At 42.0% G+C, this 15,767-nt stretch overlaps 2 protein-coding genes across 3 annotated transcripts; both read right to left on the bottom strand.

Annotated features, from left to right (window-relative positions):
• Window positions 1-491: 491 nt before the first annotated feature.
• LOC311493077 (uncharacterized protein) lies at window positions 492-3,257 on the bottom strand. Its single transcript, XM_084551601.1, has 3 exons — window positions 3,182-3,257; window positions 2,206-2,288; window positions 492-2,121 (listed from the first exon to the last, which is right to left on the bottom strand). Exons 2-3 carry the CDS (start codon window positions 2,266-2,268, stop codon window positions 1,546-1,548), a joined length of 639 nt encoding a protein of 212 aa, XP_084407727.1. The 5' UTR covers window positions 2,269-2,288; window positions 3,182-3,257; the 3' UTR covers window positions 492-1,545.
• A 2,001-nt stretch (window positions 3,258-5,258) lies between these two features.
• Window positions 5,259-15,533, bottom strand: lrp13 (low-density lipoprotein receptor related-protein 13). Of its 2 annotated transcripts, none has more exons than XM_084551089.1 (21): window positions 15,470-15,533; window positions 15,226-15,372; window positions 14,522-14,737; window positions 14,230-14,430; window positions 13,505-13,720; window positions 13,185-13,414; window positions 12,817-12,946; window positions 11,576-11,766; window positions 11,233-11,419; window positions 9,580-9,792; window positions 9,289-9,472; window positions 9,017-9,218; window positions 8,648-8,812; window positions 8,320-8,520; window positions 7,546-8,095; window positions 7,332-7,466; window positions 6,991-7,098; window positions 6,659-6,892; window positions 6,183-6,564; window positions 5,422-5,530; window positions 5,259-5,334 (listed from the first exon to the last, which is right to left on the bottom strand). In XM_084551089.1, exons 1-21 carry the CDS (start codon window positions 15,516-15,518, stop codon window positions 5,311-5,313), a joined length of 4,074 nt encoding a protein of 1,357 aa, XP_084407215.1. In that variant the 5' UTR covers window positions 15,519-15,533; the 3' UTR covers window positions 5,259-5,310. The 2 variants fall into 2 exon arrangements, with proteins under 2 accessions (XP_084407215.1, XP_084407216.1); XM_084551090.1 differs by having other exon boundaries at window positions 7,347-7,466.
• Window positions 15,534-15,767: the final 234 nt, after the last annotated feature.

Genomic DNA, 15,767 nt, shown 5'->3' with positions numbered 1-15,767 from the left:
TTCAGGTATTTACATCTGGATCTGATACACGCAACTTAGGAGTTATTATCTGTAACAGAACACCAAATTTTTGGGAAAATATTGGAACAGATAGACTAAAGAATAAATTAGAATTAGAATAAATTAAACTGAATAAGACTCATTTAGTTGCAAATCCTTTGCATACAATAACTGCATCGAGCCTGTGACCCATTGACATCACCTAAATTTCGCATTCTTTTGTGATGCTTTTCCAAGCTTGCAATGCAGTTCTTCTGAGTTCATTTAGCTGCTGCCATCACTGGTTACATTATCAATGAAGATGAATGAGCCTGTCCCAGAAGAAGCAATGCAAGGCCAAGCCATGGCATTACCACCACCGTGTTTCATGGATGAGCTTGTATTTTTGGGATCATGAGCAGATCCTATCGCTCTCCAAACTTTAGCCTTTCCATCACTTTGGTAAAGGTTAATCTTTTTCTTATCAGTCCATAAAACTTTGTCCCAGAATGTTGAATGTTTGAGCGTGGACATCCAGCGCTATTTAATGTTTGAGTAATCAATGTAATAGGACACACCTGGGCAACAAAACACACCTGCTAGTCACATGTTCAGATACCTTTGCTCACATGGAAATGGGTGGGTTCAAACAAAAGGTGCTATCTACTAAGTTGTGTATCAGATCCAGATTTAAATACCTGGAAATAAAAGCTGAAATGTTGATCTCGTGTCTCATATTCTTCCTTTGATGTCAAACCCAAATGTTTACAGTCTACAGCAAAAATAAAGGAATTTGCCTCACTGTTCCAACACTTTTGGAGGGGAGTGTACTTGTTTGGAGGCACAATTGACTGATCTTAATGTCAACCAAAGCCCTAACACCACAAATTATGAGCTGGACTTGAAGCATTTTAAGTTAATGTTAACTAATTTCTTTACTTGTCTTCAACGAGCTAAGAAATCCTTGAATAATATTTTTTTTATTTTCAACTTCAGTGACTCAGTTGTGTGTAAATGAATGTAATTGAAATATTAATTATTTATAAAATGAACTTGGCTGTTTACTTAAGTGGGGACAAGAAGATTACAGTCTGGCATTGGAAGTATGTTCTTACACCATCTTGTTTGTTGCTCTGCAGCACACAGAGCTGCTTGCTAATCATAAACTAACAGGCATGATCGTAATTTCTGGTACGGCCACTGAGACTAATGAATGCGTCTTTACAATGACTAATGCAAGCTCCCATTAAACAAGATAATTTTAAGAAACATTGTCTTCTGAGAAATTCATTAGTTTGGAGGAAAAAAAATACATTTAATCACAGTTTCACCAGTCAACAGCACTTCAGTCTTATAATTGGAAACATTTCCACTGTATTTAAATAGCAGTTATGAACACTAGCACCATTACAGAAATGTGAAATTAAAGTGAAAGAGTAGTCTGTGTACATTGTTCATATGGTAGCTAAGTTTAACCAACGCTAAGAATATATATAGCGGTAACATGGACCAAACTGGTAACTGGCTGAAATAAAACTGAGTGTTCTAACTCAGGTTGTGTTATGGTCAGATGCTATCTCCTCTAGGTGGATCTGGCTCAGGTGTCACAAACTGAAAAGTGATACAAACAGGAACAGCAGTCAGGGCGGTTCCGGTGGGGACCAGCAGGGGCGAGGTTGTGGAGAATGATAGAGGAATGGCATCCTTGGGGAGTCCTTGGTATGTGGTGGTGGCGGCTTGTGGTTCAGGCTCTGTGTCTGGCAGAACGTGCACAGTGTCAGCGTTAAGTGCAGGATCAGAGTCCGGCATGTCCTGAGAAATGTCGACGCCTACACTTAGAGCCGTTTGAGAAGGCTCATCTGGCGTCAGTTGTAAGGCGGCGCCGTCGGCGGATGTTTGAGGGTCTTCGGGGTCTGGCAGGGCGGAGGAATTGAGCGTAGCTGGAAGAGGTCCTGCATCTGCAGAAGGAGGTGTAGTGTCCAGGGGGTTGGTCTCCTCTGTAGCATTTGGCGTATCTGTCTCTGTTGACTCTGGCTGCTGGGGTTCCTGTGAGGGTCCAATGTCAGTGTCAATCTCCTCTGACGAATTGGACTCAATGGACTCAGATGCCTTGGATGAATCCTCATCATCATTTAGACCGATCTGTTTCACAAAAAGAACTATCACAGGTCACCTTCCATTGCAGCTGAGACAGTGGTAAAATGTTGTAACACTAAAGCTACTCACTGGTTTAGATGTTACAACAGACACCATGAAGACAGCACAGAGCACGGCCCCAAGAACAGCCATTGCTGAGTTTCCTGTATTTGCTGAAACAGAATCATGTGCAATTAAGAAAACATACAAATCTAAAGATATCTTTCAGGTTTTTCCTCTTGGAAAATAGTTGATGCACCTCCACTGGCTTTTCAGTGGCAGCGCAAGTGTCTTTGGCTGGGGCCAGTTACCCCAATCAGCCACTCATATGAAGGTGTGGATAAAGGGCATGGCTGAAGAGGCCTTGACAAGCTTACCCCCGCCAGATCTAAGGATTATTAAAAAAAATAAAAAAAGGCAAAATAATAAATGGGTAAACTGATGGAAGGATGAGACACAGTTGTTTCACTCCCTAACTTACCAGGAAGTCCATCACAAGACTACCTGGTGCTCAGAACTATACTCACCAAAAATATTCCAAACAGGAGACACACATGACACACAATTCAGAAAAATTTCAGTCTCCATAAAACAGAAGACCCCGTTTGTGTTGTGATATTTGAGCCGCGTCTGAGCGTGTTTTAAACATGTTGCATTGTTAGGTGAATAAAAAAGAGGCCAATTTTTTTAAGTCGTTCAGCCTGTAATCGACACCTTAAAGTCGAATTTACTTTAAAAAAAGAATTTTATGAAATACACTTTTTGATCATTCTGTATGCAAACCTGCTTTTTTGTGTCTTCTTTCAAGATACAAACATACAAAGAAGTTAAATTAAAATATGTTTCACGTTTCATTTGTTCTGCTGATATAGTTTTAGCTGTTTACTTGTAATTAAAACATATTAACTACTGTATTACATTTATGTGAGCCAAATTAATTCAAATGAAATTAAATATTTTGTTACACAATGAAGCGCCTGTTAAAGAAATGAAATTAATGTTGTTCTGCACGTTGAGCTACAAAAGAACACAAGTAAAATAGCATCATTTTGGTTTTAAAGCTTACCTTGATGTTTTGAGTATCTTCTTCTTAATTCTAAAATGTGACAAAAGCAATGCAATAAATGTTCACCTCTGCTCGGTCTTGAATAAACAATAGAACTCCTGGGCTGTTCAGCGTTTTATACTCCTGTTGCTGTGTGTGTGGGTACACCATACCACATTCCATCACTTGGTTCATATTCCTGGCGATACTATATAAAATATCCACACTCACGAACCATCAAAGCCAGATCATTAAACACCCTCAGATACAGTGAAATTAGAGAGTTCTTCAAGGATGATAATACAAACACCAGATGTGCCTATTCCGAGCAGAGTAAATATGGGCTTTGGGGTTTTGGTGTGAACAATGGGAAGAATCCGGTTTAGACTTTAAATATATCTATAAGTCATCAGAAATGCTCTGTCTAACTGTGCATACTGCTTTCACCGACAGCATTAAAAGCTAATTTAAACTGCAAAAAATATATACGTTTTATTTATTTTTTTCACTTTCTTAAAAGTGTCATTGTATCATAAATTTCTTTGATTGTTTCTGTAGACACTGAAATTTATTTGTTTTTTTCTCATAATTTAAAATGACAGCAACAGACAGTTAAGGATACTTTTACAAGTCAGGAATGTGGGTACTAGCACACTGAATAACGGCCTTACACGCAGACTGATGGTTTAGCTATTGCTGATTAGACCTCCATTTGGGACCTACTGCATGTGCCAGCAAGAATGGTAAATTCTTCCTATGATATAAGTATTACTTCTATTTTCTATGTTCAGTAACTGTTATCTAAAGACGTAGTTTTACTTATTTAATATTTTGTTCTTATTTACAGACTTACTATGTGTGATATTCCCTGTGTTGCTGCAACAATGTAAAATTCCTCACTGTGGGGGAATTCTCACATCTTAAATGTGTAATTTGTTCCGCCATAAAAGGTGCAGAGTTAATAGGAGGATACAGGGGATCCACTCAAGCAAAGAGTGGAAATGCCCACAGTCTGATCAAATAATATCATGGGTTTCCAGCATGTGTGTGTGGGCCACAAACACAATGTATAGATTCTGGTAGTTCTGATAGAAAGGTGTCAGAACACAATGTGCATCAGTTTGTTTTGTATGGAGCTGCGCAGGCCAGTCATGCTGACCCCTCTCCACTGCCAAAGCACGTACACCGATCAGACATAACATTATGACCACTGACAGGCGACATGAATAATACCAATTATCTCTTCATCACATGGGTGGTATATAATAGACAGTGTGGCAGCTAGACAGCTGGGTCATGGCATCTCCAAAACTGCAGCTCTTGTGGGTTGTTCCCGCCCGGGCTGCAGTGGTCTGTACCTATCAAATATAGTCCAAGGAAGGAACAGTGGTGAACCGGAGACAGGGTATTCTTTAACATAACATGGATGGCTGAAGAACACGAAACCAGGATGCACTAGTCAGCAGGAGCAGCGTGATGGTTTAGCTGGGAAACCTTGGGTGCTGCAATTCATGTGGATGTTACTTTGACATCAACCACCTACCTAAGCATCGTTGCACGACATGTACACCCTTCCATGGAAATTATATTCCCAAATGGCAGCGGCATCTTTCAGCAGGATGTGGCTCCTTGCCACAAAGCAAAAATGGTTTAACAAACACGCAGAGTTTAAGGTGTGTGTTCTCGCTCTAAAATCATAAAACAGTACGTTACTGAACTTGATTACACTCCACTTAGTAAAACAAATCAATGTTCAAAAGGCTAAAGAGAAGCAACTTTGAGAGACAAAGTTCAAAATCACTGCATTCACAAAAAAAAAAAAAAACAAAAAAAAAAAAAAAAAAAAAAAAACTCCTCAAGGTAGCATGGACTGCTTGTGTTTACAATCTTCACTCCTTTATATTGCAATGCCAACATTTAACAAAACAGTTTCACCAAAAGAGTCACTGACCACCAGCTACCAGTACTCAAAAATACTAGTGAACAATGTTAAAGTCAGTGCAGTCCATCACTCCAAAAAAAAAAAAAAAATAAAAAAATAAAAAATAAAAAAAGGGTGGTCTAAGCAAACAATTCTGAAATAACTTGACAGGAAACTGTGGAAAATGCATACCATTTATTTAAAATGTCTCATACACACAAAACACGCCTTAGTCCACTGAAGATACCACTTCCTGCAAAGAAATAAAGACAGACAAGTCAGACTGTTCCACAAGCACAGTAAGGCAAATTTGTAGTGATGTATTTTTTGAGCGCTCCACCTCTGGCTGGTCCGTCTCTACAAGGGCAGCTGTCGTACTGGGGATGGTCTCTGCCTTGTTCTCCATGTCAGTCATGCTCGTTTCCTTCACAGCTGCTGGGTTAGTCCTCCTGCCGGAACAAAATGCAAAAAATGTGATTTTATGCCATCTCTACCATCAACTGCTGCTAAATGTGGCAAAGCTTTTTAAGGTCCTCCAGACATCTATTGTTCTGTAGAAACCAAAATATCACTGAATTTACAGTCTCTTTATCTTTGACCTTTTCATCTAAAGCCACACTGTTGGCATGTCTAAAATCCATTTGTCCACCACACTGGATCTTCAACATCTATCAAATCAACTGTCATGCAATGTTTTACGTGCATGGTCCCAAGCAGATGGCGCTTCCTATGTTTTCCTACTCTCCACCAATGGATTAACTTATGTTATATATATTTATTTATATGAAGAGTAATTAGTTGGATTCATTACCAGACATAATAAAGTAAAAATGACTGATAATGGGGCAAGATAAAAGCTAGTCATCACCAAGTAATGATTCATCCTTAATTTTTCTTAATCTTTTTAGCACAAGTAATAAGCAAAGATTGAGATGCTAAATGCACTGTGTGACCACTGTGTCCAATGCTGCTTTTACACAAAACATGATTGCGCTCAAATGGTTAAAATGGTAAATCGTTCCCTACATCACTACCATTCATTACTTAGGATGTGGTGGCAAATCAGTGTTGGCATGTTTCTCATCAATCCAACAGACCAACCTCAATTTGGCACTCTTTTTCCTCTTAACCGCCACAGCTATTAGAGCAATGACCACGATGCCTGCAAAGAGACCCGCAGCACCGTAGACGACAGGACCCATGGTTTTCAGGAGGTGGTCCTGACAGGAATCACCGCTGTAGCCAAGTGAACACGCACAAGCAATAAATCCTCTGATCTCCACACAGCGGCCGTTGTCACTGCAGCGTGTCTTGCTGCATTGCTCGGCATCAAGGTTCATGAGCTGATTGCTGACATTCAGGGTGGTATTGAGCCCTGTGACTTCAGAGAGAGGAGGAAGAGGGTTGAGAGAAGGAGGAGAGGAGCTGAGATGTTGGGTTGCAGCAAAAACCTTGGCTCCTGACCACTGCTTCAGATGGACACCTGGAGGAGGGGAGGGGGGGTTGATTTTCAATCTTAAACAGATGTCAAGTTCAGTTTAACCCCACTTTCTTTGTAATGAGGTTTAATAACTCACAGTTCTCATCTGAGTGGTCAGAGCAGTCTACATGGCTGTTACAGAACTTCTCAACAGGCTGACATGAGAGCTGATCCAGACATGGCCTGCTGCCAGCAGGGCAGCGCTGCTCCAGGCTGCAGTGGGTGTCATTCACACGGATGTGGTCATGGGCACATTTGCATGTCCGACCTGCTGGAGTAGCGAGGCACAGGTGCTGACAGTTGCCATTGCTTTCTGTGCACTGGTTAGAACCTGATAAATACAAGTGGATTGTCAATCAGCAGGAGTTTGTCATATTTGTTTGCGTCAGATGACATTTAGAAATGGTTGCTTAAGCTTCGATTCCGTACCCGTCTGACTGGACTTGCCAAATGCCTTCAAGCTGAGTACTTCAGTGCCAACTTCAAACCACAGCTTCTTTTGCTGCCGATCTTCTCTGTACCAGAGCCTGGTCTTGTCTGAAGGAAAAGGCCACAGATGCACCATTAAACGATACTCAGACATGCTTTGTTACATCATATTTCATACTCTGATTTTACGAAACAATATCCCATGGTGGGATTAGATTTTGTTCCAAATTACTATGCATTATATGCAATGACTTAAACAAGGAATTATTAATTCAGGGAGGTTGCTGTAGAACAGCACAACCTCATAGCTGGTGCCATTACGTGTTCCATTTGGTACATACTACACAAGTCATTACCACTGACAGTCATCCAGAGCAGTGTGTCGTCACTCAGAGCCACAGCAGCCAGGCCATCACCAGCCTTCAGCTCTCTGTATCCTGATCCATCTAATGGAACAGAGCTGATGGTCCCCAAACCTGGGAAAAGTCCAACATGTTACTTTGAACAGAACCTGATGTGTCAACTACTAGGTTTCTTTTCTTAAGCAAGTCTTACTAGTGTCAGCCCAGTAGATTGTATCCCCATTACTAGAGAAAACCAAAGACGTAGGCTGGACAGCATCCTTCCACACCACTCTTCGCTCAGCACCATCCATGGTGGCACATTCTACTGTGGCCACAGTACCTGTACCCTGCAGATCCAGATTTGAGAAGCAAACTCTCCCACTGGGAGGGTGGAGGGCAATAGACTCCATTCTGCCAATCCCATCCTTTATGAGAACAGCTGTGTATGCATCTTTGATGGAGGTTACCTGCAGACGGGGCTGTTTGTTGCTGCTCCAGAAAATGCTAAGTGTTACCCAGTCAAGGGCCATGGCTGTGATGGTGTCACCCAGCAGTTTCAGAAGCTGGCCTTGGGAGGCCAAGATTGAGTCCTTCAACTTGAAAGAGCTGAGTGAAGTTGTGCCGTCGTCCGTTAAGAACAGCGTGTGCTCACGGAGGCTTAAGTCCATGATTGTGGCTTCATTGATGCTGGGAACCTGCAGGGCCAGATGTTCAGGCCATCCATTTAGCTCTGCTGCTGTGTGTCTGGACTGCAAGTAGATCTGCAGAGATGAATATGCATTCATCTAAAAACCACATATATCACAGAAATATAAAGCCAGCAGTCATTTTTACACATGATTAAAGCATGTTCCTCTGTGACGTTCATTAACTAGCTCTGGGTGTGCTTTTAGGTGTGTTCTAGGTGTATAAGATGACCCTGCTAAAGATCTTCTTATATTGTGGATACAAATATGGTTAAGTAAATTATGCCGTATATAAAAACCTGAGTGACAGTGGAGGGGGACAGCATGAGCAGGAAAGCTGAATTGAACGGACTGGAGCAAGTCAGGCCATCCTCTGCCAGTAATAGTCCAGAGGGACACTTGCACACAGCCTTGGGTCCTGGCGCCAACACACACATGAAGGAACATTCAGTCTTCTCACAGGGGTTCTCACTGCCGACCTGCAGCATTGGATGGATGATCTGAAACCAAGTAGAAACAATTGAATTTGATCCAAAATTTGACAGCCTTAGCATGACACAAAATCTGCCTCAACAGTATTTTTTTTTTTTTTTTTTTAACATCTGTAATTAAACTTTTTTTACCCACCTTGACAGCAAAGGGTTGCCTGGGTCTTTTCAGGAGAACATGACGGTTTTTACCATAGATTTTATGAGCAGCCTGCACCACTCGCTTCTTTGCATCAGACCAGTAGAGCAGGTCATTGAACACTGCCACAGAGAATGGATTGGTAGTCTCTTTCATCTGTAAAATCTGAACATTACATTTATACATTAACATGGGAGCCATATGATTTTTTTTTCCATCAATACATACAATTCCATCCAAACGTTCATGGTGTTTAAAAAAAAAAAAAAAAAAAAACACATTTAACTGCTAATTATAGAGTATTTTTATTTCAAAAGTCTGTTGTGCTGCAAGATTTTGGATGGATGCTCAGCTTCACACAGATTTTACCCGAATGTCATCACCATCCAGTGTGGCAGATCCAATTGTCCTCAGCCTTTCATCTGTCCAGTAGACTCTGTCAGAGATGGTGTCCACAGCCACACCCCCAGGCCAGCCCAGACTGGAGGTCACTACTGCCCTCCTCTCCGACCCATCCATCCCAGCGCGCTCGATCTTTACCGAATCACCAATCTCTGTCCAAAACATCAGCCTGGTAGAAAAATAAACAACTCTAAACACTGGTCTTTATAAACAATAGCGCACAGTGAAATCGTACCAACCCTTTTTGTGGCAGCAGGGCCAGAGAGCGGGGCTGATCCAGGTCTTCATCTAGGATGATGATGTGGTCCGAAGAGTCCACAGAAGCTGTTGCAAGTCTGATGGCAGCAATCTGACTATTCATCCCATCGATCCAGTACAGGTTCCTCCCAAGCCAGTCCACAGCTACAGAATCGGCTCTGACACCTGTGAAAATGATGGCGTCTTGTGCCTCGAAAAGGTATCCTGTGACACAACTGTCACACCTATTTCCCTGACAAAAACCCACAATGCTCCATTTGTGTTGCACCAACCTCTAATCAGAGTTCCTGTGGTGTTCTGGTACAGTGAGGACCACCTGATGCCATCCGTGTTCAGACTGACCCAGTAGACTTTCTGCTCCCTCCAGTCATAGTCCAGAGATAGGATGGCCTTCTTGGCAGAGGAAGACAACACATCTATGCTGCCACTGCGCAAGCCATACAAGTAGAGGTCCATTTGGACTGATGCCAACAGGAAGGGTTCACCTGACAGTTGAGAAACAAAGGATCATTACAGAAATGTTATTCATGGTCCTATCCAGTGGTCCTCTTATGAAAAGTTTGTCGACACGGCTAAAGGAGGATTATGGGAACACAGTGGAAAACACGAGATACAATACATTTAATAAGCCATTGCATTGGTGACTTTAGCAAAAGTGTGTTCAGACAGACTTGAACATGAATATTCTAAATTTGTTTCATTTGCCTTCTTAGAATAAACTAACCCAGATTACACTTTGGCTTTGAATGTTGGCATCAGAGCCAAAGTGGTGGCCGGTGCCATGAATGTCTCCGACCAAACAATCAGAAACCAGCTTTATGAGGGCCCAATGTCTTCTAGTGGGAACTGTAAACACTGCCTCACACCATGGAGCTCAGTTGGCATTTGCCATAGAACACCAGAAGTGGAAGGTCCACCATTGGCGGCCTTTGCTTTTCACAGATGAGAGCCAGTTCTCCCTGAGCACATGTGACAGGCGTGAGAGGGTCTAGAGAAACCGGTCTGGGGTGGCATATGGAGGGACGCACAGACTTCTACTGGTTAGACAACGGCACCCTGACTGCCATTAGGTATGAGGATTAAATCCTTGAACCCATCGCCAGACCCTACGCTGGCGCAGTGGGTCCTGGGTTCCCCCGGTGCCTCATGGCAAGAGTATGCAGGGAACTCCTGGAGGATGATGAACTGATACCCTTGACTGGCCCCCCATGCTCACCTGACCTAATTCCAATAGAACACCTGGGACATTATGTCTCGGTCCATCTGATGCTGCCAGGTTGCACCACAGACTGTCCAGGAGCTCAGTGATGTCCTGGTCCAGATGCCCCAGGATAGTATCAAATTTCAGCTAAATGGACTAGTCTGCTGCATTATTTTTTCTTCCATTTTGATTGTCAGGTTGTCTTTAAATTGAGGCTTCTGTAGGTTGATCCCTTTTATTTCCATTCGATGATGCAGCATCCTTTTGTTCCCCAGGTCATATCAGTATAGATATCCAGCATGATCTTTCTCCATTGAAATCTGATGCGTTTTTAAAGTGTTCCTTTAATTTTAATGAGCAGTGCATAAAGCTTAAGCAGTCAAGGCTTTAATGAGCACTGGAAATAAATCAGTTTGACAGTTTCACTTTTTGTAAGGATCAAGACCTGTCACCATTTGTTTTAGGTGCTGTAAGGGGATTTTCTCCTCTTGTTGAGAGCTGGCCACCCAATGACCCCTGCTTCATACCAAGCCAACAGTCAACTGGCATGTGGCCGACATGGACATGAGATAGTAATCCTCTCATCTTACCCTCATCCAGAAAGTAGGTGCCTATCACAAAAACTTTTTAACTGTTACTTTGAAATATATTTACTACTTTTTATTTCTGTAAGGCTTCAAATTTAAAAAAAAAAAAAAAAAAAAAACAAACAAACATGTTTTACCGGTTATCTTGCAGTGGTGTCCACCTGCCTCCATTATGAAGCCTGGGTGACAGTCACATTGGTATGAGCCTGGAGTGTTGACACACAGGTGGCTGCAAACACCTGGTGTAAGGCCTTCACACTCATCAATGTCAGCACAGGTCAGCCCGTCTTCCATGAGTTTAAACCCCGCTGCACAGCGACAGCGCTACACAGAAAATATTAAATACAGTAAACCATCACATACTTAATCATCATTGACATCTTCACACTTCAGTTCCTAATGCATTCCTCTGTATTTACCCATTTTAAGCTACCGATTTGAGTAAATTCAACTTTAGTGTTGGAGATACAGGCTCCTCACCGTTCCCCGTGGTGTGCTGTAGCAGCTCTGGGAGCAGCGCCTGTTATCCCCCTCTCCACAGGTTATCTGGCAACTGCCTCCCTCGTCTGACCCATCTGCACAGTTGGTAATGCCATTGCACACCAGGACTGGATCCAGGCACTCCTGACTGCCACACTGGAACTGGTGAGCGAGGCACGTCACTGGCCCACCTGGAGAGCAGTTTTTATGCTTTACACATAAGGTAATATGTTTTGCTGCAGTCTCAAAGGCTTCATTTTAGTTTTACATGAAGTTGAACATGTAATTTGATAAAAGGACAAGCACATTGGAACTACAAGCAGTTCCAATTTAATATTTTGAAATTCAAGTATCCTCTTAGTCGCATAGCTCACCCCCCCCCAATATACATTTGGTTTTGAATCTCCAGTAACAGCAGCCATGGCAGCATATTTTTGGGTTGCTTGTCCACTCATATCTAGCACATTCTTGTGAACATGATAGTTTAGGAATACGCTGAGGGAAATTATTCAAATTTGGCTCAATGATAACCATAATTATCATTTAGATACATGTAGTATTTGGTGTTCACGGGTCACTTAAGTTTGGCCATAATCAGTTTGCAAATTAGAAAAAAAAAAAAAAGACAAATCTATAAGATAAAACAAAGTGATTATCTATTGATTTTTTATTCAAAAGGTTAACCTTACTTAGGCACTGTATAAGGCAGACCCCCAGCTTCGAGCGTATTCACATCCAAATTTGCTTTACTTTTTATATACTCTCCCTTACCTTACTTAGAACATTTGAAAAGCTGTTTTATGAACCTGTCTGGGATATTCCTTCATTGTTTCAGTCAAGCAGGTAAAAGGTTGTTTCCAAGCATGGCATTTGGAAACTTGCCTTGAACTGACAACATGTGTTCAAAGGAGCCATCAATGCAAAATCAATGCAAGCTGAACAGACCTGGAAAAATGGCTGTAATTCCTCAATCCTTCCTGGACACAAATACCCTCAAATGAAGTAAAGTCTGCACTTTAGGCCCATGTGCATTATATAAATGTGACTTGACATTTTTCGGTAAAACTGCCTAAACGTATAGATCAGTATTAAGTTCAGTACAAAATATGGCGTACCTGTAACACAGCCCTCCTACTAGTTTGATATTTGACTTGACAGATTTAAAAATCCGGCATCATTTAATTTTGATCTATGATTGATAAATGTCTCCTCCTCATTTGGCATTATATGCAACTACTCACATTCAGTTTCATCACTGCCATCATCACAGTCCTTCATTCCATCACACCTCCAGACAGCAGGTATGCACTTGGTCTTGGAATTACATGACCACTGGAACTCACCACAGTTCAGCAGAGCCACAGGACAGTCCTAAAGAGGAATGAATCCTTTACTATCATCAAAATGAAGTAGCTAGCTTACTCTACCAGCTCTGACAGCTGTGACAAAAAAATATTGAGTATGAAAGAGCACTGGAATCATTAGGGTGCCATAAAATTAGTTTTCAGTCCGATTTACAGCTACCATTTCAATTTTCACATACATCAAGTAAAACTCTAGCAATTGAATTACATTTGGCCCCAAACCTATATGAGCCAACATCATCTACCTTCTCATCAGTGCCATCCTTGCAGTCCTGGTCTCCATCACAGATCCACTCTTGCACCAGACACTCCTTGCTCTGAGGACAGCGATGTTTGGTGGTGCAGACCGGTGCTTTGGTGCAACTCTCCTCATCCGAGTGGTCCTTGCAGTCCGGGTGACCATCGCAACGCATTGTGGCTGACACACAATGGCCACTGGTACACTTAAATTCAGAAGCACTGCAGCCCACGTCAGCTAGAGAGGAGTGTAACCATCACTGAGGAATCCTATTGATGACAAGCAGAGCCCACCTGTCCAGGTTGCAAACGTTCATTTCCAACATACCACAGTTGACCTCGTCACTGCCGTCCGAGCAGTCCCTCTCCCCGTCACAGAGGAAGCTGGTGGGAATGCAGCGGCTCTTGTCATTGCACTGATGAGCACAGCCTTCCATGTGCTTGGCGCATCCCTGTTCATCAGAGCGGTCCTGACACTGAGGCACACCATCACACACCTGGCTCTGTTCTATGCACTTCTTCCCATGGGCACACTGGAACTGGTCTGCAGAAGACACATAATGAAGATATGACTATGCAGACAGAAGGCAGCAAGCAGTAGGAGAAGGGGAGTTTGACAAAATGAAGGATCACTCTCCTATCATTGTCTGTGAATGTTCTCAGTCATCCAGGTCATGGTATAGCCAAAAAAAAAAAAAAAAAAGAAAAAAGTCTCCTGTCAGTATACATGCACCCTTTATGTCCATTCATTACCCACAAATCCTCTAGGCAGTTCTCTATAGTGGCTCTAAAATGTAATGCCACTTCAGCACCATGTGTTTTTAACTTCATCAGTAATTGTTAGGTATACATTTAATAGCTTGTAATGACTCACACTTAGGGCTCTAGCAGCCGTTTCAATTGAACAAGTTATTCGTTTTCACTATAGTGTAACTAATGAACTGGCAAGTGAGTTTTCAGAATGCTGATTATAACCTGAAGCCAACACTGGCCACTAGATGGGAGTGAAGTCATATTGTATAACTTGTGTGCAAAAGGAGTCACACAAATTACCCGTTTCACATGCTGATGAACATTCTTCCTCATCTGAGCCATCTCTGCAGTCTGCTTCTCCATCACAGACATGGTTGTAGAGTACACATTCTGCATTGTCCTTGCAGGGTTTGGAGCCCAAATGACACTTGATGGGTGAAGACAGGTCCACAGAGGCAACAGGCACAGAGACTGTACTGGCTCTTTCTTCACCTTGGCCCTCTGATGTGGATGACAAATAAGATAAACAAGCATTATAAATCAAGTCCTGAGTACAGTTTGGATCATTAGTGCTGTGAGGTCATAACATTACCACAGTTGGCCTCGTCTGTGCCATCTAAACAGTCCCGCTCTCCGTCACAGAGGAAGTTTGCAGGCAGGCAGCGGCTCTTGTTATCACAGTGATGAACACAGTCCTCGCTTTGCTTCACGCACTGCTGTTCATCAGAGCGGTCCTGACACTGGGGTACACCGTCGCACACCTGGTCCTTGTTTATACACTTCTTCCCATGGGTGCACTGGAACTGATCTGTTTATATGCAGACATTGGAAGACAAGTAATGTCACTGACCTTAAAGTGTATTAGAAGTTTAAATTACTGATAAATTACTTGATTGGATGCCATATAGAAAATTGAAAGACTATATTAGCTTGATGATGTACACTCAGTTAGTGGATTATTAGCCACACCAAAACAAAATGCAAAACAGTATAACAAAAATCCTGTAGTAAATTCATGAAGTCAATATAATCCATTTTAATTTGCACTGTATAATAATTTGTGGCACCATTCTACCCTCACCGTTATCTATAGGACGGACAAAAAAAATTATGTGTTGTATGGCACACTCGTGCAATAGTGTGATTAAAGTTGTCGTTTCCAACTTTTCAGTTTAATGAATGAAAAAAAGTCATCAAGTCTGATTTAAGGCAGTGCTTCTCAATTTGCCAGCGCAGAAAATTTTGAAAGAAATACAACAATGCAAATGAGATTTTCCTTCAATCACAGTAACATACCTTCACTGCATTGGGATTCACAGTCGTCTTCATCTGAACCATCCTTGCAGTCAACTTCTCCGTCACACACATGATTGTAGGAGACACACTCTGACCCATCCTTGCACAGTTTAGAGCTCAGGTTGCACTTCAGAAGACGGCTTCGAGCTGAAACAATTGTTTCAAGGGAGAAGAAAAAGTCAAAGGGTCCTGACTGCAAAAGCAAATCAGTTTGTGAGAACAGCTTTTAGTACACCTGGCTCACCTTGCAAGCACCCTACCAACAACAGCACATAAAGAAACAAACATCCCATTGCCACAGGTAAAACAGAATGGACCAAACTTTTTCAACCGCTGAGATGTTGCACTATTTAATGGTACCAGGTGAGGCTAATGCAACCTAATTGAAGGGGAGGAGCTAATCCTGATTAGCTGTCACAATATGATAAATAAAAGTGAAGAAAAACTTTTTAAATAATATCCAGTTACTACTCTAGTAAAACATGGATCCATGGCATAACGTCGCATTGTTTTCGTTTATTATTGTGATCTATTGTTGTTTC

The sequence above is a fragment of the Chelon labrosus genome (assembly GCF_963514085.1).
Source record: "Chelon labrosus genome assembly, chromosome: 9".
In the NCBI taxonomy this organism is placed as follows: domain Eukaryota; kingdom Metazoa; phylum Chordata; class Actinopteri; order Mugiliformes; family Mugilidae; genus Chelon; species Chelon labrosus.
This window is presented reverse-complemented; position numbering and strand designations above follow the sequence as displayed.

Bases quoted from the DNA above. Each gene is read 5' to 3' on its own strand.
- lrp13 (XM_084551089.1), bottom strand. From the start codon at position 15,518: ATGGGATGTTTGTTTCTTTATGTGCTGTTGTTGGTAGGGTGCTTGCAA. The intron at 11,767-12,816 runs GTGAGTAGTTGC...ACTGCTCTCCAG, and splicing joins TGGCAGTGATGAAACTGAAT to GTGGGCCAGTGACGTGCCTC. The intron at 9,473-9,579 runs GTTGGTGCAACA...TCATTTTCACAG, and splicing joins CACAGGAACTCTGATTAGAG to GTGTCAGAGCCGATTCTGTA.
- LOC311493077 (XM_084551601.1), bottom strand. From the start codon at position 2,268: ATGGCTGTTCTTGGGGCCGTGCTCTGTGCTGTCTTCATGGTGTCTGTT. The intron at 2,122-2,205 runs GTGAGTAGCTTT...TTTGTGAAACAG, and splicing joins CTGTTGTAACATCTAAACCA to ATCGGTCTAAATGATGATGA.